The following is a 25,176-nucleotide window of genomic DNA, read 5'->3' on the forward strand; positions in this document are numbered from 1 at the left end:
CAGAAATTTCACTCCTGCAGACTAGCAGTGGCTGGCTGGATGGATGTATTAGTGCCCCTGGGGTGATGCATTTCTATTTCCATTACTCTTCATTGCAGCTTTTTAGCACAGCAGGAAGTGTGTTCTCTCTCAGCTTCCAAGTTTTATGTTTTTAGCCTAAGTAAATATAAACCACCTGTTGTTCACCTCCACCACCTGTTGTTCACCTCCTTCTAAATAAATAGATTTTTTTTAACCTTAATAAAACTTTGAAATGGATGCCTACCTTTATTTCTAAAAATTTAAAGGTTTTAACATAGGAATGAATGGTTTGCAAAGAGCACTTATAGTCAGTATTTTCTGGGCTCACTCTGAGGTGTTTTTTGGTGTTTGGGTTTTTTTTTGGTAGCAGGAGAATTTTAGGAGGTAAGGGAAAATACTATATAAGCTGTGAGTCTTTTGTTACTTTTAATTTACATTGAAATAACATTCTCTTTACAGTGAAACACAGTTTAAAGTGCTAGAAATAAAACCATTTTTATGTGTGAAAATCATTGTCTATGCCAGTGGTCCTCAAATATTAGCTAGCATACATCAAAATCACCGGGAGAATTTTTAAAACTCAGATTACTGTCCCCACCTTTAGAGTTTCTGAGTCAGTGGTTCTAGGGTGAGGGCTGATAATTTGCATTTCTAACAAGTTCCTAGATGACTCCGATGATGTTGGTCCAGGGGCCATACTTTGAGAATTACTGGTCTATACTTGATGTTTCTAACAGTCAATTCCTCACTGCTGATTATGGGTACGTGAGTGGAAATACCCAGGTCAGAAGCCTAGAAACTGAATTGCTAAGACTAATCGAGGTTTATTCTCTCTCACCTTTGTGCTTCATTAATATTATTTTCTTACGCATATTTTTCTGCCATATTATTTCTTCTTTGAAGGACGGTTGCTAATATTTACCTTGAATTTAACTTGCATCAATTATCAGACTGAGATAAAAAGAAGGTAAAAGAATTTCAAGTATCATGCTTTTTTTTCCCCCTAGAAAAGTATGAGAAGTAAAAGTTCTCTTCACTGGTTTTCTAAAATACTCTTTGGTACAGTTTAATATGCAGGTTTTAACACATGTTGTCACCTGGGTTATTAGAATTTTGCAAGCAGTTAGGATGGATTCCCTATAGAGCGTTCTATAAACGCCAGATGTTGTAGCAGTCAAATAAAGGAGCTTTTCCCCCATATTTTGAGATGCATGTCAGATGCAGTGGAAATAACTGTAGGAGGCTGGAGTTAGGGAAGCTCATAAATGAAATATCTCCTTTTGTGTGAGCTAAGAGGAGAGCTTCTGAGCCAGAATATCTGGATTATTTGGCGCCCTTATGTTGAGACCTGGGGAAAACACCTCACCTCTCTGTTTCAAGATCCTCATATCTAAAATGGAATAATAGTATCTTCCTCTTAGGAAGCTTTGAGGATTGACTGAGTTAAACCATTTAATGTGTTTAAAATAGTGCCTTACTCTCAACAATATTATTAGCAGATACTACATCTTGGAGAAAGAATACTATAAAGCCTGTTTTTTGGTCATGCTGCTGGTAGCAGTGGCAATGCAATTGAAGTTAAGTGAAAAAAATTTAAATTAGTACCAGAATTGTACTGTATAGTTATAATATCCAACTCCTTTTTCAAAAATTTACAAAATGTCATTTTCTCTGTAGAAGAAAAGATCATTAAAAAGCACTGTGAATTTAAGACAGGATAGATGGTTCTTCTTTATATATTTCATTTCTGGCAGAGTGTTTATTGGATTGTCCACTGATGAGGAAATTGTGCAGGATGATGGTGACACTTAAGGTTAGAGGAGAAAATATGACTCAAAAACCAAAACAGTCAGTACATTTGGAGTGGTCAGAGGATCAGAGAGTGACATATATGACCGCAAATAAATGCCAGGGAGTCTTGACAAGAGTGTGGGGAGTGATGATTTGGAAAAAAGATCGAGGTAGCTGGAATGTCACCAGACAGGCAAGATGGGGAGAGACGAGGCAATCATCATTGCAAGGAACACCTGGTGGGTTCTCAAAATTGGCTAACCTGCTCCCTGCCCAGTCCTTCCTTCCCTTCTCAGGGACAAACTATGTGTCTTATCCTTTTTAATGTGGCCACAGTACCCAGCACAGCGCTGCGCAATCAGTGTTGGCTGATTTGATTTGATTATGCATGCCCCAGTTTGTATTCTGGTTTCATTATTTTCCCTACAAATAAACTGCAGGTAAAAAAAAAAAAAAAAAAAAAATCAGGAATACTGTAGTTAGCATAGTAAACTCTCTCTCTTGTTTTCCTTTTAGATTACATTTAGGTCTGTTTCTGCTCATCTAAAAATTTCTTATTCCTGTATGAAAATACAGGCTTACCTCGTTTTATTGTTTCACCTTATTGCGCTTCACAGGTAATTGCGTTTTTTGTTTTCTGGGGGGTTTCTTTTACAAATTGAAGGTTTGAGGCAACCCTGCATTGAGCTTTCCAAGCAGCATTTGCTCACTTCGTGTCTCTGTGTCACATTTGGGTAATTCATGCAATATTTCAGCCTTTTTCATTATTATTACATTTGTTATGATGATCTGTGATCAGTGATTTTTGCTGTTAGTATTGCAAAAAGATTACGACTTGCTGAAGGCTCAGACGATGGTTAGAATTTTTTAGCAATGACGTATTTTTTAATTAAGGTATGTACATTGTTTTTTTATACATAATGCTATTGCACACTTAATAGACTACAGCATAGTTTAAACATAGCTTTTGTATATACTGGGAAACCAAAAAATTCTTGTGACTTGCTTTATTGAGATACTTGTTTTATTTAGATGGTCTAGAATCGAACCCATAACATCTCCGAGGTATGCCTAAAAGGAGATGTCATTACATTCCAGGCTAATCACTTGGGCTATAAATTTAAACAGATAAATGCAGTTATAAATGAAAATATCAATATAATTTCAGTTTCAATAAAATCTTAAACTTGAATCAAGTGGTACATTTGACAGCTATATGCCAAGGAAGTGTCACTGGGATGGGTAGGGTTGCAAGCATGAAAGTTGAGAATATTGATGTTGATTATTTGCTCCATCTGGCTTATGGTCAAAATAAGTACAGTAGGCAGCCAAGGTATATTCTTTTCTCAGGTAGGAAATAACTCTCAGAGAACTTGAAAGGTAAAATGCAGTAATAATGGAAAGTGATATTTTTGCATGTATATGAATTTTAATGTTTACTTAAGACTGGTAATCCCTACACATGGAATATATTATTAGTGATATATGTGACATGGACCAGAATTTTGATATACTAATCATCATTAAGAAGTTTTCTTTTTTGTAACCAAAAATCAAATATTTTTTAAAAATTAAGAAATATTTATGTTTTCTTAAAATCTAAAAGTGAAAGCATCATGTATATCATATATATATTACGTATATGGATTGTGTATAGATGGACCAAAAGGCTGTGAGCCAGGCTTTTTTGGATGTCTATTAAGTGGTAGACACCAACATTATAGCGAAGTCTTATTCTACTCCTGCCTTTGACACTATTTTATTCTTATTTATCTACCCATCTGGTGTCTGTATTTTATTTTAGAGGATTTCATCAAATGTATGGTAACCTTCAACTCTGTATCAAGTGTGAGACACTAAAAAGCTATGTTCACACGTCCACACATTTCTTAGTGTCCTCTGTGATTCACTCTAGGTCATCCACTGGCCAGCTGGTTGATCCACTGGGTACCTTGAATGTTGATGTCTGTTGGTCTTAGGGATGATAATTGTTGTCCGAGAGGGACTTGCCACTTCTGGCTGGAATGCGGATGGGGGAGATATAATCTTGCATTTCTGAAGGAGAAAGAACCTAGGACAGGAAGACAGTTGCTGGAGTCTCAGTATCAGGATGCATAATTTCATTTAATCCCTCATTTTCATTCTTATACCTCCACCCTCCTGTCTGACTGATATCTCTAAGTCTGGATTTTCCCTGGTCTGTATTTCCTGGCTCTTGATGGTATGAGGGAGAGGTAAGTAGTAGCTCTTGTCTCTGGTTTCCCCCACCCCAACTTTCCACTTGGTCTGTTGCCCACACTTCCTGAGCTGTTCTGGGATTCTATGGGAAAATCTCTTTGCATTGCTCTGATGTCTCCCTCTGCAGGCTCCTGTGGGCTTGATGTTCCTTTACTCCTCTTTGCTAAATCATGTATCACTCTTTCAGCTGATTTCCATATTCATATACTGTAGTCATAGGAGACTGAGTTTGAGCTTTCGGTTTTTGTTCTTGCTGTCTTAAGGGAGAATTCCTAGAAAATACATGGTGGAAAAGTATTTATTTTACCATCCAGAAAGTGGGAGTCTTACATCTTAAGGCTTAGCCTCTTAAGCAGTCTCCCTTTATTGTTTTTCTCTATCCCTCATAGCTACACCAGAGCTAGAGTTTAGAAATACAGCCATATCTGTCATTTTTTTTTTAAAAGAATATAGGAATTTTTTTTAAATTAATTTATTTATTTTTGGGTATGTTGGGTCTTCGTTTCTGTGTGAGGGCTTTCTCTAGTTGCGGCGAGCGGGGGCCACTCTTCATCGCGGTGCGCGGGCCTCTCACTGTCGTGGCCTCTCCTGTTGCGGAGCACAGGCTCCAGACGCGCAGGCTCAGTAGTTGTGGCTCACGGGCCCAGTTGCTCCGCGGCATGTGGGATCTTCCCAGACCAGGGCTCGAACCCATGTCCCCTGCATTGGCAGGCAGATTCTCAACCACTGCGCCACCAGGGAAGCCCCATATCTGTCATTTTTATGCCTCCTACATAAAAATAAGCTTTTACCTAAAATATTGATACAGCCCTCTTTACTTTACAGAGGACCCCTGCCTGACTCCTGTCTTCTCTCTAGCTTTTCCATGTGCCTCTTCCCCGTGCTCTGACCAAGTGGAATTATTCAGACCAAATGGATTCAGAATTCAGAATTCAGAATATGAAACACACCTCTGCCCCTTAATAAGTTTCACTATCCCTCTCCATATATATATATGGAATATGCTTTCCCCTTCTCTCTGCTTGTCAAAGCTCATCCTTTTGGATGGCATTCCTCAATCTTCCATCATTCTTCTAGGACCTTCATAGTTGTGGCTTTCTTTTTTTTTTTTGGCCATTTTTCTTTAAACAAATTCACTTTTAAGAACTGGAGTAAATTGGCTTCATAAGGAAACTTTTATGCTGAAGTCAAGTGTGAGCTCTCTTGTGATTTTTAGGTAGGAAGGTAAATTACTTTATCAGATTTGCATTTTAAAGCAGTCCCTATCTATAGTGTATAGAATAGTTTAGTGCATACGCTGCCTAATTTAGAGACAGTTTCTAGGATTTTTAAAGCAATTTGGGTGAGAGATGATGAAAAGCTGAACCAGAATAATTACAGCAGTAATGGAGCCGAAGGGTCAAAAGATATTAAGGAGATAGAATTAACAGAACTGGGTCAGAGATTGGGTGTGAGAAATAAAGAAAAAAAGCAAAAGGAAATTATTAGAGTTTATTTTATGTTTACTTTAGAATTTACCTGCTTTCATAGACCTTCTTCTGATTTTCTGGGGTTGTTGACTCATCAATATTCACTTTTAATCAAACTTCAAACTTGAAATTTTTTTTAAAAGTTCATTAATAGTATTTTCCTTGATGTAAAAACTGAGAAATAAACTAGCTGAGTTGAACTATTTACTTGGTGAATCTATTACATATATTGTGATGATGTTTATATTATCAAAAGCTTTTAATGGGTTCATTTTATAATAGCCCCTCATAGCCCTCAGTACTGAGATTTCTAGAAGGTCTGCAAGAGTCATGACATTGAACTCCATGGATCTTTTGGTCATATCAGTTCTGTGATAGCAACTGAAGATCCAGTCTGTGATCAGATTTCAAACTGAGTATAAATAGCATGTTTCAGGTCTTAATTCCATACTGTAATTTTTCTAATCTCCTTTGCCCAACATTGCCTATCACTCATGGAGTTTTGAATCATACACTGAGGTGTACAAAATTATAGCTTTTAAAAAGAATATAGGGCTTCCCTGGTGGCGCAGTGGTTGAGAGTCTGCCTGCCAATGCAGGGGACGCGGGTTCGAGCCCTGGTCTGGGAGGATCCCACATGCCGCGGAGCAACTAGGCCCGTGAGCCACAATTACTGAGCCTGCGCGTCTGGAGCCTGTGCTCTGCGATAAGAGAGGCCGCGATAATGAGAGGCCCGCGCACCGCGATGAAGAGTGGCCCCCACTTGCCGCAACTAGAGAAAGCCCTCGCACAGAAACGAAGACCCAACACAGCCATAAATAAATAAATAAATAAATAAAACCCAAAAGTTAAAAAAAAAAAAACAAAACCCCAATTAAAAAAAAAAAAAAGAATATATAGGGAATTCCCTGGCGGTCCAGTGGTTAGGGCTCTGCTATTCCACTGCAGGGGGCCTAGGTTTGATCCCTGGTCGGGAAACTAAGACCCCATAAGCTGCGTAGCGTGACCAAAATAATAATAATAAACAAAGAGGTAGATTCTATTTTTATAAAAAAAAGAATATATATATACGCTCACCTCTCAAATGTCTATTTCTGTCCAGCAGGAGAAAATTTATTTTTCCCAATTCAAAGTATTCAGTTACTTCTGGTTTAAAGTTCAGTCCTATCAGAATAGGCCCAGTCAACTTCAGATTCTTCTCCTTCCCTTCTTTCTCCCTGAAGTGATAGTCTGGGGAGGGTTGGTGAACAAGGGTACTTACTACCACGGCACCATGATGCCACATCTTATGGGCCGTTAGTGCCCATCAGTGCCACTGTCTGGTAAGTGGTGAAATTTACGATGTCTGTCAGACTGAAGTTATCATAACCTGTGCTCACATATTTCTTGCTTTTTGTCCTTTCCCATATTAGGTCTAAGCATTCTTCCTGTCCTGATTTCAAATACTCTCTGGGATCACGTGCTTTCCCTTAGAAACTCCCATATGGTTCTCAGGAATTGGAAGAAAAAATGGATGCTCTCCCATAAACTTTTGGTAGATGTTATGCTTTGTGAGTCCTTCTCGGGTCCAGATGCTACTATGAAACTCCACCCAGAGAGGTGGCCTGTTAGGTCGAATCTTAGCACCTTCCCTTCCTTCCAATTCTTTTCCCAGGACTAATTCTTCTCTTTGTGGGAAAAAATACTTTCATCACTGGTCACTCTTCCCTAATCTACCATTTATGGCTTATCTTTTATGTGCTTAGTCCTTTGCTGATTTACGTAATGTGAAAGCCCAATTATTACTGTTGAAATTGTTGGTTTTCAAAACAGTTTCTTTCTGCTATGGATTAGAAGAGCCTATTTGACTTCTCAAAACCTGTAATTTGACTAAACCAGAGAGCAGTGCTTATGGGAATATATCACTACTCCTTGAATGTTGGGGAGAAACTAATGTGTATAAATAAATGCAGGGTTGAAACCAGCTCAACTAATATTTAAAATCATCTGACTTCATTTATAATATTTTCTAAGTAGGTTATAGGTTAGTGTCTTTCTGTTAAAATAGGCTCTTGACTGAAGAGTCTGCCTTTCCCCACCTACTTCTTTACATTTCTTTGATCATTTAGCACTCATTAAAAATAAATTATTATGTCTCATTGAAACATTTGTATACCTCAGTGTAGTGTATGCAGTAACAAAAACAGTCATAATCATTTTTATATAACTCTCAGGTTACTTAAAATACACTCGTCAAATACTGAATTATGGTTAAAAAATTCAGGAGCAGTTTGCTGTGATACGCAAAGGCAGTGCATTATATTGTGAGTAGTAAAAAAAAAAAAAAATCATCATAAACAAAAGTTTAAAACGCAATGGAGAACCAAAGTAGATCTTCTGATGTTGTTTTACTGTAACAGGATAAAAGCAGTATGATGTCTATATTTTGTCTTCTATTTTTGTTTTTTTTTTTACAGCCATGTTTATTATTTATTCATTTGCCGTTTTATTGAGAAATAATTGATATACATCACTGTATACGTTTAAGGCATACAGCCTGATGGTTTGGTTTACATATACTGTGAAATTATTACCACAGTAGGTTCAGTTAACATCCAACTTCTCATATACATAGATACAGTAAAAAGAAAAAAAATGGGAGGGGGAGTCTTTTTGTGATGAGAACTCACAGGATTAACTCTCTTAACAAATTTCCTGTGTATCATATAGCAGTATTAACTGTAGTCATCATGCCACGCATTACATCCTTAGTGCTTATTTATCTTGTAACTGGAAGTTTGTACCTTTTGCCACCTTTCTCCAATTCCCCCTCGCCCTCCACCCTCCGCCTCTGGTAACCACAAGTCTGATCTTTTTTCAATGAGGTTTTTTCATTTGTTTTTAGATTCCACATGTAAGTGAGATTATACAATATTGTATTTCTCTGTATGACTTATTGCACTTAGCATAATGCTTTCAAGTTTCATTCATATTGTGGCAAATAGTAGGATTTCCTCATTTTCTATGAGTGAATAACATTCCATCGTGTGTGTGTGTGTATAAATTTATATATCTATATTTTATATATCTATATATGTACCACAACTTTTTTTCCCATTCATCCATCGATGGACACTTAGGTTTTTTTCTATGTCTTAGGTATTATAAATAATGCTCCTATGAACACAGGGTCGCAGATATCTTTTTGAGTTAGCGTTTCTATTTCCTTTGTATATATTTCCAGAAGTAGAAATGCTAGATCATATGGTAGTTCTATTTTTAACTGCTTGAGGATCCTCCATACTAATTTCCCTAGTGGCTATACCAATTTAAAATTCCACCAGTAGTACACAGGGGTTCCCTTTTCTCCATATCCATGTCAGCATTTGTTATCTCTTGTCTTTATGATAACAGCCATTCTAACAGGCGTGAGGTGCTATCACACTGTGGTTTTAATTTGCATTTCCCTAATGACTAGTGATATTGAACATCTTTTCTTATACCTGTTGGAATTTTATGTATTTTCTTTGGACAAATGTCTATTCAAATCCTTTGCCTATTTTTAATTGGGTTATTTGTATTTTTGGTATTGAATTGTACAATTTCTTTATATATTTTAGGTATTCCTTTATCAGATTATACTGTTTGCAAATAATTTTTTCCCATTCCATGGGTTGTCTTTTCACTTTGTTGATGATTTCTTTTGCTGTGCAGAAGCTTTGTAGTTTGGTGTAGTCCCACTTGTTTTTTGTTTTGTTTTGTTTTGTTTCTTGTGCTTTAGATGTCATATCCAAAACTTCATTCCCAAGACCCATGTCAAGGAATTTATTTCTGTATTTGTTTCTAGGGGTTTCATGGTTTCAGGTCTTAATCCATTTTTGAGTTAATTTTTTTTAAGTGGCATAAAATATGGGTCCAGTTTCATTCTTTCACATGTGACTGTCTAATTATCTCAGCAGCATTTATTGAAGTGACTGCCTTTTCTCCACTGAGTGTTCTTAGCTCTTTTGTCAAATATGAGTTGATTATATATGCATGGTTTTATTTCTACGCTCTCAATTCTGTTCCATTGGTCTATTTATCTGTTGTTATGCTAGTACCATATTGTTTTGATGACCATAGCTTTATAGTATAGCTTGAAATCAGGAATATTGCCTTCTATTTGACCCTATTATTTTATAATTTAAAAATTAGCACTGTAAAAGAAATATTATAGGATCAAATAATTAAGAGATCATTACAACTTGCAGCAGTTTTCCTTAATTAGTTAGGTCAACTACATTTGGGTGGACAGCTAAGATTTAAGGATTTGACAAAGATACTCTTGTATAATGTTAATAAACTAATTATGATTAATGTAAATATGAAAATGTGAACTAATAATACTATTTGACATTTAACAAATATTTAGTAAGTGAAAGGCCATGTTCCAAAAGTATAAATTTATTAACTCCTCACAATAATCCCATTAATAGGTAATACTATTATTGCCATTTTACAGATGAGAAAAATCTTACACTGAGAGGAAATAAATGTTCAGTCGGTATCCACATGGATATTGAGGGGCAGAGCAGAAATTCCAACCATATAGACTGTTCCTTAAAGAATACCTGCTGTTGCATAATAGGCCCTAAAACCCATGCTGATAAATATGAAATATAAAGTATACCATGGTGCCTTTAATTTCTATTATTTTAAATTACTGTAAATGCATTATTAAACATACAACTGTGCTAGAGTTTCTAAGTAGCACTTTGGTAAATGTAATCGCATTAATTCTTCTGAATTAACTGAAATATAATTATTGCATGAGATGACATTTATATTCATAATATTGCAGTTTAAACATCTGAAGCCAGCTTTCCTCAGATGTTTTAAGGTAAATGATATTTAAAGCTTTGGTCACAACCTTGATGACTTAAACACTCAATGACCCTGCTATAGAAAATACCAAATATTGATTTACGATTGATATGATATTATTTCCAATTATATCAGTTTCTTCACTAAAAAAAAACAAAACTATAATTCATACCATAATCCTATGAAATAAGTACCACACATTTCACTCATTCAACTGAGGCTAAGAGGTTAAATACTGTGATTGTTTTTATGGGAATGAATCAAGGGCAACTTTGGAGCTCTGATCCAAAATCCGGACATGATTTCACCATTCTGTTGTGTTTATTTGAACAACAGATTCTAATGATGATTGACAAGGTTGTTTGTATCTTCTCTCATCAGGTTATTACAGAAAGTTTATTGATGAGTTTTAAATATATATATTTATATACCATGTGTCCTTTGCTTGAAAACTGTCTCCTTAAAGACACAGTTCATATGTCCACTTTTTTAAATTTAATTTTTTATTTTTTAAAAGACAGGAAAATATAAGTTTATATATATTTAATTTTAAATATATGTATAAGTTGCTTTGTAATTGTTTTATATTTCCTAATCTAGATTATAACCCTTTGAAAATCACTGATTAACTTGAATCAGGTATCTTCTACACATGTCTGTTAGAAAGAGTAAGTAAATAAAGTGCCTGGGACTTAGTTTTTAAATTCATTTATTTAATCTGAATAGATTTTTCTGATTGCAGCTAAGTCAGAGCTACTATCTGAGCAAAGTTTCATGTGTTAGAGATGCTGGACGAGTCAAAGCACTCGGGCTTGGGATTCCTCTAGAAGGAATCCTGGACCAAGTGAAAACGTGTTTCATGAGCTCAGCCAGAGGCTATCCCAACAAGGTCTTGAAGCCAACCAGCTGGTTTCCCATCTGTTTTCTCACCTGAGTCCCAGGAGGGATTTGGATAGAGGCTAAGGCACTGTTGACATGCATTTGGAGAATAAAAGTATTATTGTTTTTATTTTTAATACATTCCATTCTGCGTATATTTAAATAAATGTTAAATGAATATATTTTCCATAATTTAATGCCTTCATTAAAAAAGAAGAATCCATGCAACATGGAGTTTGTTGGAGGTTGTGTCATGATGGAGGCATTGCAGGCCTGGATGAGAACATCACAGCCTTAAAATTGGATACATTCCTGTGAGTTTGGATGGCAGACAGATCTGTGGCCCCAGTGAATAAGATAGCAGGAGTCAGAGATGTGAGTAGTGTAAGAAAGCAACGATACAGTTTCTCCAGTCTTCAACCGCCAATACTTGCAAATATTTTAACCTTTGCAAAATGATAACATCAACACATATTTGTTGGAAAGCCATCATAGCAAATAACACTTAGATGCCATAAAATGATAATAACAGCAGACCTTTTTTCAGGGCTAACTCTGTGACAGGCACTTTACAAGTGGTATCTTATTTATTCCTGACACAATTTTATAATGTAAGTATTATTATTATCCTTATTTTGCAGATGAGGCATCAGGTTTAGAAAGGATAAGCAACTTGTTCAATGTCCCAGAGGTGGCAAGCGGCCTGCTGGGCCTCAAAGCCAGGTCTGCTTGACTACAGAACTCATGCTCTTCACCTTTGTGGATCCTTTAAAGTCAATTAACTGGTGCTTATAATTCACTGCCTAGGGGATAGGCACAAATCAAGCCTGGCTCGCCCTGAAATTTCTACTAGAAACCAAACAATTAATGCTATCATTTGATTGATGCGTAGACGAAGGGAAAGTGCTCAATTTTTTATATTCTAAACAGTATAAATCCTTATAAAATTAAAATTTTACAATAACACAAGCAGACTAAAATCTTGAGGAAAATGATCACCAAATAAAAGTGTCTGTCTAGAAATCATGTGTTTGTTTTCTAATTCAGGAGACAGTTGTGCAAGTGATGTTTCTCACACTTTAATATCTTCAGTATAAAGAAGATCATGAACATGGAGAAAGATGTAGTTTTGCTATCATATATGTTTTTCTTATGCAACAGGATGCTTCAAATTATTTATGTCTTTCAGGACACTTAATACCACTACATATGCATTAAGATGCCACTTTGTATTTTCTAAAATAAAGAAACACCCTCTTTTTCTTCTATGTTGTATTTTGGAATGTTTGTACCTAGGATACATTAAAAAAACTTAGTGGTCCCACTTTTAGGTTTTGGTCCTGTAAAAAATACTAGTATATGAATGTGCCAAGATACATATATAAGATGTATCTTACAAATTTAGATGCAGTGGAAACATTTAAAAAAAATTAAATATCCTTCAACAGGGGATTGATATTATGTATAATATTACATCAAAAATAGTGAGAAAATATATGCGAAATGGTTTTAGAAGTGTTATTAAAATACTGTTACATAAAAAACTGAAAAATGCAGTGATACGTAAAATTGAGCCAGATTTGGTTACGCATTCTATCGTGAGTATGTGTACGTGTGTGTAATATTGTGTCATGTGGTGAAGTGTGTAGGCGTAGAAAAAATTCTAGAACTATTTATACCCAGTTATTCAAAAGTGGGTGGGGTTGCAAGTTGTGGGGAAACCTTCATTTCTCAGTTTCTACACTTCTATTTTCTTTTATTTTTACAAAAACTTGTATTAGTTTTGTTAGAAATAAAAAAAGCATTTTTTACATTTTGCTTGGCACTTAGTGCTCATGACTACAAAGCTCAATTTACCTTTCCAGTCTAATTTGTCATAATTTCAGGCATCCTGCCTTGATTATATAATTTACAACTGTGCCCTTGATTCCTTTTCTCCTCTGCCTTTCTGTATCTTGTCCCCTCTGTGGGGAAAGCCCTTTCCTTCACTTCCTATCTTTAGGTTCTATTATGTGTCCAGTACTAATTCCAGTGCTTCTATAACACATTTTTATGTGTATATTTCTCAGTTAATTGTCCTCCTCTATTCTCATTTCAAATTTTGCAATCTTCTATCATATCACATATTATAGTCTGCCTTGTAATAAATGTATTAATATGTCCATATGAGCCATTCATGAAATTAAAGTCTTAACTTATTTATTTCCTTACATTTAGATTATATTACATCAGTAAGTGCCTATAACATTTGAAAAATTAGTAACATTTTATTTTTGTGAAGTTTTTGAACAGTTTCAGTTTTTTCTTCTATCATAATCTGTTATTGGAGGGACACCTCTACTTTATGTAGATCGCCAACCTTATGGCTCATAATCTGCTCCTCAATTCTGTATTATAATTTCTATGTAATAACTGCATTTACTTCCTCTATTCTCTTATATAAATGCATTTCAAGAGGCTGAAATGAGATATGACAGTTCAAATAAAATAGCTTAGGCATTTGCAATTGTTTCATAAAATGATGCCAAAATATTGTCACATACAGTATCTCACATGACACATTTAATAAAGTCTTCTCAGAGAAACACACATTTTTATAGTAAGATTCTGGTATAAATCAATCCAGGTGGCTTCCTTTTACAAGGACAGGCAGATTATTTTCAATATGATAGAACCAGGGGCAAGAGAGTAAAAACTCAAACTGATTTGCAAACAGGAGCTTCCTCAGTAGTCATCCAGGAAGGGAGTTTTGCTGTGTCACAAGTGACTAGTCCCGGGTTTTGAAAAAAGAGTGAGTCATCCCCCTTTGAAACAAGAGATAAGTGGGGGAAAGAGCTGTTTAAAAATTATTTTACAACTATTTCCTTTGGAGCTATGACTCCTTAAGCTGGAATGTGATGCAGAATAACTTCCCTTTGAATCCAACATTTGTCTTAAGCATTTTTATTGCCTCTCTTTTCCCTCGTCCCATCTCACTTCTTCCCTCCCTCTGTTCAACAGATTTACACGGACTGGGCCAACCACTACCTGGCAAAATCGGGCCACAAGCGGCTGATCAAGGATTTGCAGCAAGACATTGCAGATGGAGTACTGCTAGCAGAAATCATCCAGATCATTGGTAAGATCTGCCCTCTGAGAAAAGCCATGAAAGTTTCTGCGCCCACGCACTTTGGTAAAATACAATTTAATTTGGATGCTTAGGAACTTGGTCCACGTGTCTCTGAGATTAATGCAGCTCTCCCCGTGATTTAATTAAAATGTTTATGTGAGAATGTTTGAAAAAGGCAGTTTGGCCATACTTTTTTTTAAATGGCTAGAACTGTATCTTTACATACACTGAATTGTCAGAAATGAACGCTTCATTAAACCATATGTCTCCCATGTGTGCATTTCGTTAGCTGGAGCAACTCATACACTCTGAGATTCCTTGAAACTATATCCTGATCCAGCAGGGACAATTGTGAAAGGTTTCATGCCAGCAGTCATTTGGCACAAGCTAAGGAATTAGCAGCAACTTCCTTCTCACTCACTTTTTTTTTTATTTGCCTGATTTGTGCATAGGGACCTGACGGCTGCTAACAAGAGTGTCTTCTTGTACACGGCTTAGGAGACAGAGTGAATGTAGCACCAGCATTGTGCTTGGTGTTTTTTTTTTTTTTTTCTTTTTTTCTTAGTCTCCTTTTTTTGTATTTCACTTCATGGCTTAAGCATGTCATTCTTTTTTTCTCTCTTTTATTTTATTTCTTGGCTTTAGCAAATGAAAAAGTTGAAGATATCAATGGATGTCCTAGGAGTCAATCTCAGATGGTAAGAATCATGTTTATTCTAAATAGATTGCTTGTCTTCACTTCCAGAGTTAACTGCATTTATAAATGGACTAGAAGTTTCTTTTGCATGTCTCTCTCCTTGTTTAAGAAACCATTTGATCATATTCTATCATATATATTTCTTTGGGTGCAATTTAGGAAGAAGTGATAACAACGATACGTTTTAATATGTATGACTCCTGAAGAACCAATCTCCAGGTGTTTGATCAGATTCTTGACCTTTTTTTTTTTGTTCTGTTCTGATGTCTGAATAATTTAACACTGGTCTTGGTGGCAATAAATCCCATTTCCAGTGTTAAGTGGAGCCTTTTTGTCTGAACAGCTGGTTTGAAGAACAGAAGTTGCCATGTGCATTTTAAAAATATACGAATAGTATTTTCTTCGCTCATAACGAAGTCCAATGTAAACACATGGACTCTTCAACACTTTTGGAAATAACTCTAAGGGCAGGCTGCTGGAATTTTGCTGAGCAGGGACTGACTAGGAGATATGATTCATAGGCTTTTCCAGAAAGTTGTCGATCTAGAGGTCTGTCTGTCCCCCAGCCCTCTCTTATTTTTACCACTTGGTAAAGCCTAGAGTTTTATAATAAAATAATAGATTAATAAACTGCTGAGATAAAAACCCACCCCTTTCTTAATTAAATAGCCACAACTTAATTTTATAGGACAACATGAAACCAAAATGCCTTAACTGAAGTTATGTCAGCAGATATAATCAGGAATGACAGCCAAAATCCACAAGATGAGGTTTCCTCCAAAACTCTTTTTAGCATAGAATAGGCATTTAAAAAAAAAATAATGAGTACTTAATTGACAGAAACTGGGAGGATGAAAAAAATGAGGAACTGCTTTGACCTGCTGACCTGCTTTATTTAATGTCAGAAAACTGAAATCCAAAATAATAAAAAGAATTTATTTGTAAAGAGTGATTAACTAGCACGTCTGTGTGTGTGTGTGTGTGTGTGTGTTTAAGCACTCCTCTAAGGACCTACTACAGTGTCATGAACTCTGTGTCGCTCTTGTGAAAAAAATCACTCTAAAGAAAGATTCTCTGTAAAACATTTCAGTTTTAAGGAAACTTCCTGATCTAATTACTCTGGGCACAAAGACGACTCTATTAAAATTAATTATAGTTATTTCCTGCAGTTTTACTGGAAGTAGTTATAATACCTTTAGGCCCTGCTATAATAAAAGCTGCACGATGATGGGAAAGACATGTAACTTCTCTGAGCCTCAGATTTCTCATCTGTAAAATGAACCCTAATTATGATATGATAATAACATATAATTATGGACATTCTTTACTACCGAAACTGATATGGAAATGCAGAATAGTATTGCTATAAACTTTATAAAGAGCACATTCATGAATTAATACCTGTTAAAAGATTTTTAAGGCTTTATATTAAAAAGCTCTATAGTCCCTGAATACCATATGTTATTTCTCAAACCCAACACTGTTGGTTTTACTTTCATTATTTCAACCATAAAGAGATGTTGGATACTAAAACTCTTATGTTCTCTGCTGTCATTCCAATTTGATTCTGATTACAGTTCAATAAATAGCCAAGCTATTACTTCATGACAGATAATAAACAAATAAACCTTCAAAACTCATAACTATAGATAGAGATGCAGTCCTTAGATATTTATCTGAAACATCTGTGCCTAAGATTCTACAAATCTGAAAATACTCTCATGAGTATAAGACTCTCTTAATTTTATTACTTCCTGCTCCTTATTAGCCCCCAAATGTCATGCAACATCTAGTATACATGTTATGTTGATATTTCTGCTTCTGATTTAAAAAAAAACAAAAAAAACAGAAAAACCAAAACCTGAGAAATGCAAATGTTATAAAATAGGTGATTTTTTTTTCCCAGCCAAAAAGTTTTAGTCAGAATTACACTGAATTTTGAGTAACAATGACTTGTAACCTCATTTTTTTTGATGTGGTTGAATTTCTAACCTGAAATTGGCATGCCTTCAATAAGGTGATTCAGAAGAATACATATGACACAAATGTAGCTTTTTTGGCTGAATTATTTTTGCCTCTGTTCTTAAGAATTGGCATCGGTACTATGTTATTAATGAATAAAAATTCCAGATTTTAACTGAGACAAGAGAGTAGAGGAAAGAGAATTATGATAGCATGACTAGGCTTATAAATTTCATACATCTTTTCCAAACAGGATGTTGCCTGTTTCTTTATTGTGTAGCAACCGAGCAGTGCCGTGTTAGTAGCAGTGAGCACTGTCCTTACTCATAGAACTACTTGGCCAATGCTTTTTATATATCTGATTTTTCATGGCCTTTGGTTGGCGTTCATGTTTAACAAAAGGTAAGGTAAAACTAGGTCTGCTACTGTTTCTAGTTACAAATTGTCTTTTTTTTTTTTCTTTTTTAATTTCAAACTTGGTAACCTTTATTGGATTATTTTCAGCCTTTAGTAATAGAAGTTCTCTCATGGTATGAATGTATGGTATATTGATGAATAACAGCCAGCTATTCATATTTAGGCAATATTAACTGAGCACATAAGGCACCAGGTGTAGGGACACTTGAGGATCAGAGGAGCAAATATTCAAATAAATAATAGCAACAGTGTTAATAGGGAAGAACAAAAGGAATGTGAAGGAAGTGAGCTTGGTGTGTTCCAGAAGCAGAAGACCACTGTGGTTTAAGCACAGTGAGAGGTGATTGGAGGGGACGACGGAAGCATGATTATGTAGGACCAAAGGAAGGAGTTTGTATGTTACTCTAAGTTGATTGAGGAGCCTTTGGAGGACTTTTAAAGCTGGGCTGTGTTGTGATCTGATGTAAATATTAAAAATGATCACCCCAGGTGCTTTCTGGGCATTGTAGAATACTTAAGTGTCGGCCTTCAGTTGGGTATGGGAGATGAAAAATATAGGGACTATGCAATGGTCCCCGATTTTTTGGCCTGAATGAGTAAATAGTTACCATTAAACCAGATGATTATTATGGAGGGAGAAAACAGGCTAAAAAGTGAAGAGGGGAAGAGGACAAATTCGGATTTTGACAAGTAGAATTTGATGTATCCATTGGAACGTCAAGTAGGATGTTATTGGAGGCAATTAGGCATGTGATTCTAAAGGCCAGAAGTAAGGTATTGGTTAGAATATACTTACTGCATAGGTAATGGTTGAAGCCGTGGCCAAGGATGAGATCTCTAGGAGATCTGTGTAAAGTCAGAAAGGAAAAAAGCTGAGGTTCTGAGGAATACCAACATATATGTGATAAGCACAGGTGAAGGAGTCAGAAAAGGGTGAAAAGAGTGGTGAGAAAGTGAGCCCATCACTGAGAGAGTGGATCAACAGATATGGATTGTTAATCCTTAGGGTAGCTATGGTAGCTTAAGCTGTAATACATACTTGGACTAACCCAGTGGGACAGGGCAAAGTAAGATGAGGAAAATGTGGCAGATGCTGTCAAATGCTACCTAGTCAATGGGTTGGTATACCAGAAGGCAGAAGAGTTAGTTTTGGTAATTAGACAGGCATTAATGACCTTCATGTAAACATCTTCTGTAGAGTGATCATGTGTTCAAGAATAGCTGAGAGGTGCAGATATCCACTGAGTCTTGAATGATCTTTCCAGGACTTTCCTATTGAAGGATGCATAAAAAATATATAGTTTGAGAGGAAGTCAAGGTGAGGGAAGTTTTTGCAAGGGCAGAAGTCGGCAGAGAAGGAGGAAGCAATAGGGAGAGGGGAGGATCCAGGGGAATGGGGAGACAAGTGACCATGCCAGATCCTCAGGGATGTGGCAGAGGAGGAAATTTGAAGTCTGTGTGGAATATTTAATGTTGGAAAACAATGGGGATACACTTTCCTTTCATAAGGGGATATGATTGCTTGAAGAGGTGGTATTTGTTAGTGGATTACGTAGAAATGGAAGGAATTCAAATCAATATGATAATGACTTCAGACTATTAGATAATATTAATGTGCTCTTTTCCATGTCGTTCTCTAATGGTTACGTTATAATATAAAGAAAAAACATTGATTATAGTATTTTATAGCAGATAAAGAAAATTCAACCAAAATTCTTTCAAATATCATTGGCTAAAGGGCACATATTCAAGAAAAATATGAACTTGTCTTTATTAGCAGGATTATTGAGAGGTTTTGATTCATATTTATTCCAAGTTTCAACTGCTATCTATTGCTATCTTTCCTTAATAAGTTTGAGACCAAACTCATCCTGAAAAAAACAGAACTAAGTTTGTAGGAGCTTATTCAACACTATATTTAACCTCATCCAAAGATGAAGTTACTAATATGGATGGCACCTGTTAAGTAATTTCTAGGTGGGTGGTATCAGGATTCAAAATATATGCTGCATGCCACAACTCTGGTGAGATTACATGAGGAAATAAATTAGCCAACTATAAATACCAGGAATGTCCAGAATGCCCAGCAGATTAAAAATAGCAGAAAAAAAATGCCCAACATGTATTTGAAATGCAGAGGCACAAGTGCAAGGTTCTTAGACAAAAATGTAAGACACGTAGGGGAAAAGTTGTTTTGAAAACAAAACTTCCTTTATTTTAAAATAGACCATTAGAGCTCTTGGCCAGTTAGCTCAGTTGGTTAGAGTGGGGTGCTAATAAACTAGGCCATGATATTTAATAATCTTCATAAATGCATGGAGGTGTTAGGAAATGTGATCATGTGAAATAGTTGCAAACCAAGAATTAGATGGTGGGGTAGAGGTGAGGGTGTGGTTCCCAGCCTGTCCTTCCTCTTCGCTGCTTCCTCCCTTCACCTCACTCTAATAGCTCGACTGGTTTTTTCAGCCACAACATTCTCCCTTCTTTTCTATCATATCATATTGTTTGAAATTTGCTGAGATGCTGATTTTTGGAAAACTTGTGCCTCTTACCCTTTTCTATTCCTAGGAGATGAAAAATTAGGTTTTAGTCTTCCCTTAATTCTCTGATTCCATGTCCCACAGGGTTATGGCTGCCACAATAATTACCATCATGGATTTCACAGGCATCTTTATTCCATTTCTATAGTTTACAGCAATCCAGACAGTGAAACTATTCTTGATAGAAAAAGTATCCTGTTCTTTTATCACTATGCTGTCCTTTTAAGTTTTAATTCTTTCAGCCACTGCTTGTTATTGCTGCCCTTTTAAAGGATCTATTTAGGTAAGATAAGAAGATGAGGCTCCTAACCAAATAGGGAAGAGCTAAAATATTGGAATGCTCTAAAGGTTTAATAAAATCTTATAAATGGCACACTGCAGGATTCTAGCACTATGACTCAGAGGCGTGGAATATTGCTAAGTTAGTCCATTCACATGATCCCCTGCCATTTTGAAACTGTTCATCTTCTGGAATGTCTAGAAAAAGATAGCTTAATGAAGACAAATGCTTTCCTACAAATAGAGCTCTGATCTCTAAAGAAATACTAACTGAAAATCTCTACTTTGTAGTTTCCTTAATGATTCATTATTTTTATTTAGGCTCACACTTCAGAAGAATAGGCATAAACCACAAGTACTAGGAAATTTATATTAAATGATTAGAATATCACCCTGATGATTTTTAAAACTGAGTTTGTCTCTAGAAGTTGCTCTGTATACTTGTAAAGTTTGAATGAAGTAATTGAAATAACATGGGAGTGCTGAGAGTAAGTGTGTCATGTTGAAAGGACAGTGGTCACTGGAATTCTAATTCTGATTAGATGATCCAGGAAAAAGAATTCAGTAAATGCTCAGAGTTTTCACTCATTTCTGCAATGAGGAAATTAGACTGATTAAAGTCTGTTAGAACTCCGACTTGCTAGATTGATTTAATGAAACACCAAAGACCATGGTTTCTGTTCAATATTTCATCTTATAGATATACCTGGGTTTTCAATCTTTATAGCTTTTTAAAACTACATTCATAGTAAAGTAAGAAAGACATTTCTTAGAATATATTATGTCTAATTTACAACGAAAAACAATATTTTTATGGAAGTTATCTGGTCTGCCATTCAGAAATTAAATAAATGCTGAAGATACAAGAATGCTTTTCTACATTAATTTTATATTATAGAATAAATAGTGTAAATGTTTTTCTTATGAGTATCAGTATTTAAATTGGTTTGTGCTGTTAGTAGGACAAATAGAAATTGAAGTTAAGTAACTCCCTTTGGGTTGGACACCAGATTCCACGTACAGATTTTTTCCTTCTTTCTGGAGACAAGATATAAAATATTTCTGGTTTTGCAGGTAGTTATTAAGCTTTATTCTATACATAAAAAATTGCAAATGTACTTAATATTTCTACTATATATTCAAATACCGACCACTTTCTTGAACATTTACAATGTTCTTTATCCTGATAGTTTTGACTTAAAATGCTGTAAGTTGTTTCCCACTGATAAGCCACTATCTGAGTAAACACAAAATACCATCATACCTTGTATTAGAAAACATATTTTGTAGCAATCCTTCCATAATTTTAGTTTTATTACCCTCACTAATATAGTTTTTTTTTAAAAGAACTTACTGCTCCATCTTTTTCAACCCCCTTCTTGAAATTAATAGAAAATTAACTGAGAAATTTAATACTCAGTACTAAAAAATATGAAATAAGAGCAGTTTTTAAAATCCTAGTTTGGAAAACAATATACTAAGATATGAAGCCATTTTAAATATGACCTATGATATTCTTAGGTTAAAAACCTGTGGTGATTAAACAATGTTTTTAAAAAATACTTCCATAGGACAGAAAAAGGAAATGAAATGGGGGAATCTTGTTCAATTGATCTCAGTATAATCATTTGGGAAGTATATCTTGATAAGATAAATTATTTGAAAATCAGTAGATGTACCCAATCTACTTGCTTTATGATATTATATTTAAATGATTTTAATATGAATTAAATTAAACTGACCTGTGTGGATAGCCACAGACAAAATTCATGACGTGTCTGGTTACACTTTGAAAAATTGTATTGCCCGTTTGATTTGTATTAGCCCTGTTTCAAACATTAAAAAATATTATGAAATCATATCATAGAAGCGTCAAATTTCAGAGATGGACCTGAGAGTTCAGCCATATCAGTATCGCTTATTGATTCATCTGCAGGTTGAATGTCAACCATCTTTATCCAGTGCTGTACTAGATGCTTTGCTTGCATTTTTCATTGAGTCATCATAGCAAACCTACAAAAGAACTTGTCTCACTGAGGCTGCCTGTGTCCCTATTTAGTAAGTGGAAGAATCAGTGTTTGGTCTCATGTCTATTTGAGTCTAGGCCAAATTGCTTTAAAACTTATTAACAAATGCATTTAAAAAAATACGACCTGGGACTCAAGTCTTGAGATTTTGATCTCTTCCTCTTCTTCCCCCTCCCCCTCCTTCTCCTTCTTCCCCACCTCCCCTTCTTCTTTAAAGTTTGGATCCCTCCCCTCCTTACCCTCCCTCCAAACTTGCAATATAAATGAGCATTTTTCTTTAATATTATGCTTGTTTCTTCCATCTATGGCAGGAATAAAAGCTTTGGTTAGGTTGGGAGAGGGTGTGGGCATATGAGATAAATAATGATGTATAAATTTTGTGGTGAAATTATGCATTTGGAAAATAATTAATTGTTATATGTAACTTTAGCCCTATATCTAAACAGATATTATTTGTTTAGAATGGTTTTATAACTTTGTAGTAAAAGAGTAAGATTCCTTGTTTTGTTTTGTTCTCTGAAACAAACCAAGAAGCAGGAATTATTAAAAACCTACAGAGTATATTTTCAGGTCAATGAGTACTGACATAGTATTTTATAATTTTATATTTATAACACTTTATATTGGCAATTATAGCCTATAATGAAGATTTAATATCATCTATAATTGGCAACTAATATTAAATGATGTTCATTATTCTCTAATCACCAAGTCAGTTAAAGCAGAATATAGAATTTTAAACAAAACATAATTTTTATCTGATAAAATTCTAATAAAACTTCCATATCTGTACCCTTATCTATCTATCTATCTATCTAGTCACATACACACTTCTGTTATATGTGTTTATATAAAGCATTCCTAGTATGAAAATTTATGCATACACACATGTACACACAGACATAGATACACATATGCCTAGTATCGAGCTAAGCTCTTCATAAACATCTGTAATCCTCGCATAATATATTGTGTGGGAACTGCTTTCATTCTCATTTCACAGATAAGGAAGCTGAGGCTTCAGGAGAGTAAAAACTTTATTTCTAACAGTGCGTAAATTGCGTAACTGTGATTCAAACTCAGATTTATTTGACTGCAAAACTTTAAATTATTATACTATAGTGCTTAAGTAATGAACTGACTCCTTGTAGCTAACCCCAGACCAACTAAACACAAAAACAAACTGAAGAGCTAAACAAAATTTCTATCTCCTACCTCTCCCTATCCCACAACACAAACTAACTTGAGATAGGAGAGGAAAACATGGGACATAGCATTCGATGACATGAAATACCTAGTTAAACTGTACCTTTCACCTCCCCTCCCCACAGACTTAACAAATCAAACCTCAGAGGGCAAGGCCTAGAACTCTGCATGCTTACAGATCCCAGCTGACCCTTAGGCTTGCTAAAGTTTTGGGATCTACTGCTCTGCTGCATTGGTTTCCTGTGACTGCTATAACAAATTATCACAGATGTGGTGGCTTCAAACAGTAGAACTTAAATCTCTCACTGTTCTGGATGCCAGAAGTCTGCAATCAGTATCACAGGGCCAAAATCAAGGCTTCAGCAGTCCTGTGCTCCCTCCGGAGGCTGTAGAGGGAATCCATTCCTTGCCCATTCCAGCTTCTGGTGGCTGCCAGCGTTCCTTGGCTTGTGGCCACTTCAGTCATTCTGTATGTTCATCTACCGGGAGATAAAAATGCATTGGTTAGTTGTGAAATAATTTGGAATCATTTAAAGCTTATGAACTTAGAATATGTATGGAACAAATAGATTTTGCATATTCTTTCTGTCCTTCCTTTCACACTACACAATTTCATCCTTACATTCAACCACATATTTATGGAGCACCTATCTTGTGCCAGGCCTGTATCCTAACTGCCTGTCAATCACGTAGAGAGCTTGAGTCAGAAGCTGGAAATGGCTCAGTCAGAATGTCTAAATTACAGTGGTAGGAAGCATAATGTGGCAGAAATGGTGATTTCATTGGAGACTGACAGGGCTGAGTTTGAATTCTGGCTCTGCTATTTATTAATTGTGTAAACTTGTACAAAGCATGTCATTTCTAAGCCTCTACTGAATGGTCAAAATAATATCAAATTTACCAGTCTACGGTAAAGATGAAAAAAGCGTTTTGCATTTGGAGTAAATAACATCCATGCTTAAAACTGTGTATGAACTCCCTTCCTGTGCTGGATTGTTAAGTGGTGGAGGAAAAAGTGGCTTTCAAGCCATTTCCTGTGCTTCTCTTCTTGACATGTAGTATCCAGTTCCTCACAGTGTGGCCTGTTCACCTAGTGTGTTCCGAAGTTAATATTTTACTAATGACATATTAAAATTAAATACACTAAAATAGACTTTTTAAAGATCAGAGTGCATTGCAGATAGTATGGGTAGAAATTGACTTGTGAAACTTTTATTAATTTCTATCTATAAACCTATGTATATACTGTGTGGTCATATAAAATAGAGATCTTCAGTGCAACGCTGACCATTTCTTTCTTTTGCATCAAACACACCATTAGCGCCCTGAGCTTCACTACCAAGCCCAGGCCCTTAACGAGACGTGGAAGATGTTCCACATCTAGCCCTGTTTATCTCTATGGCCTCGTCTTCTGCCGCTAGATTTTCCAGATCTCAAGATACTTGTTCCTGGAGACCTTCTGCCTGATCTCACCTCCAACGTAGTTTCTTGAAACCTACTGAAGGCCGCCAGCCTTTGGAGGGTCCTGTTTTCGCAGTGATAAACAAAGACGTTGTGGAGAAAGATTTAAGTGGGGTTCAACTCTTAATATCCCTGGCTATTCTGAATTCCCCAGTCCCTTAATTAACAGTGTTTCTCAACCCTGACCAGTTCACATATTGCTCCTTCTCTGGGTTCACTTCACCCCACATCCTGTTAT

At 35.6% G+C, this 25,176-nt stretch overlaps 1 protein-coding gene across 11 annotated transcripts in view; it reads left to right on the plus strand.

Moving 5' to 3' along the window:
- The window catches only part of NAV3 (neuron navigator 3), an 850,488-nt gene that overhangs the window by 576,486 nt on the left and 248,826 nt on the right, over positions 1-25,176 (plus strand). For all 11 annotated transcript variants that reach the window (XR_011076027.1, XR_011076028.1, XM_068561371.1 and 8 more), the window contains 2 exons: positions 14,241-14,358; positions 14,995-15,047. Coding sequence is in view for 9 of the 11 variants with exons in the window: in XM_068561371.1 (XP_068417472.1) it covers positions 14,241-14,358; positions 14,995-15,047 (171 nt within the window). In the remaining 2 variants the exon portion in view is untranslated. The remainder of the gene's footprint in view (positions 1-14,240; positions 14,359-14,994; positions 15,048-25,176) is intronic.

This window comes from Eschrichtius robustus, chromosome 13 (assembly GCF_028021215.1).
Source record: "Eschrichtius robustus isolate mEscRob2 chromosome 13, mEscRob2.pri, whole genome shotgun sequence".
Classification (NCBI taxonomy): domain Eukaryota; kingdom Metazoa; phylum Chordata; class Mammalia; order Artiodactyla; family Eschrichtiidae; genus Eschrichtius; species Eschrichtius robustus.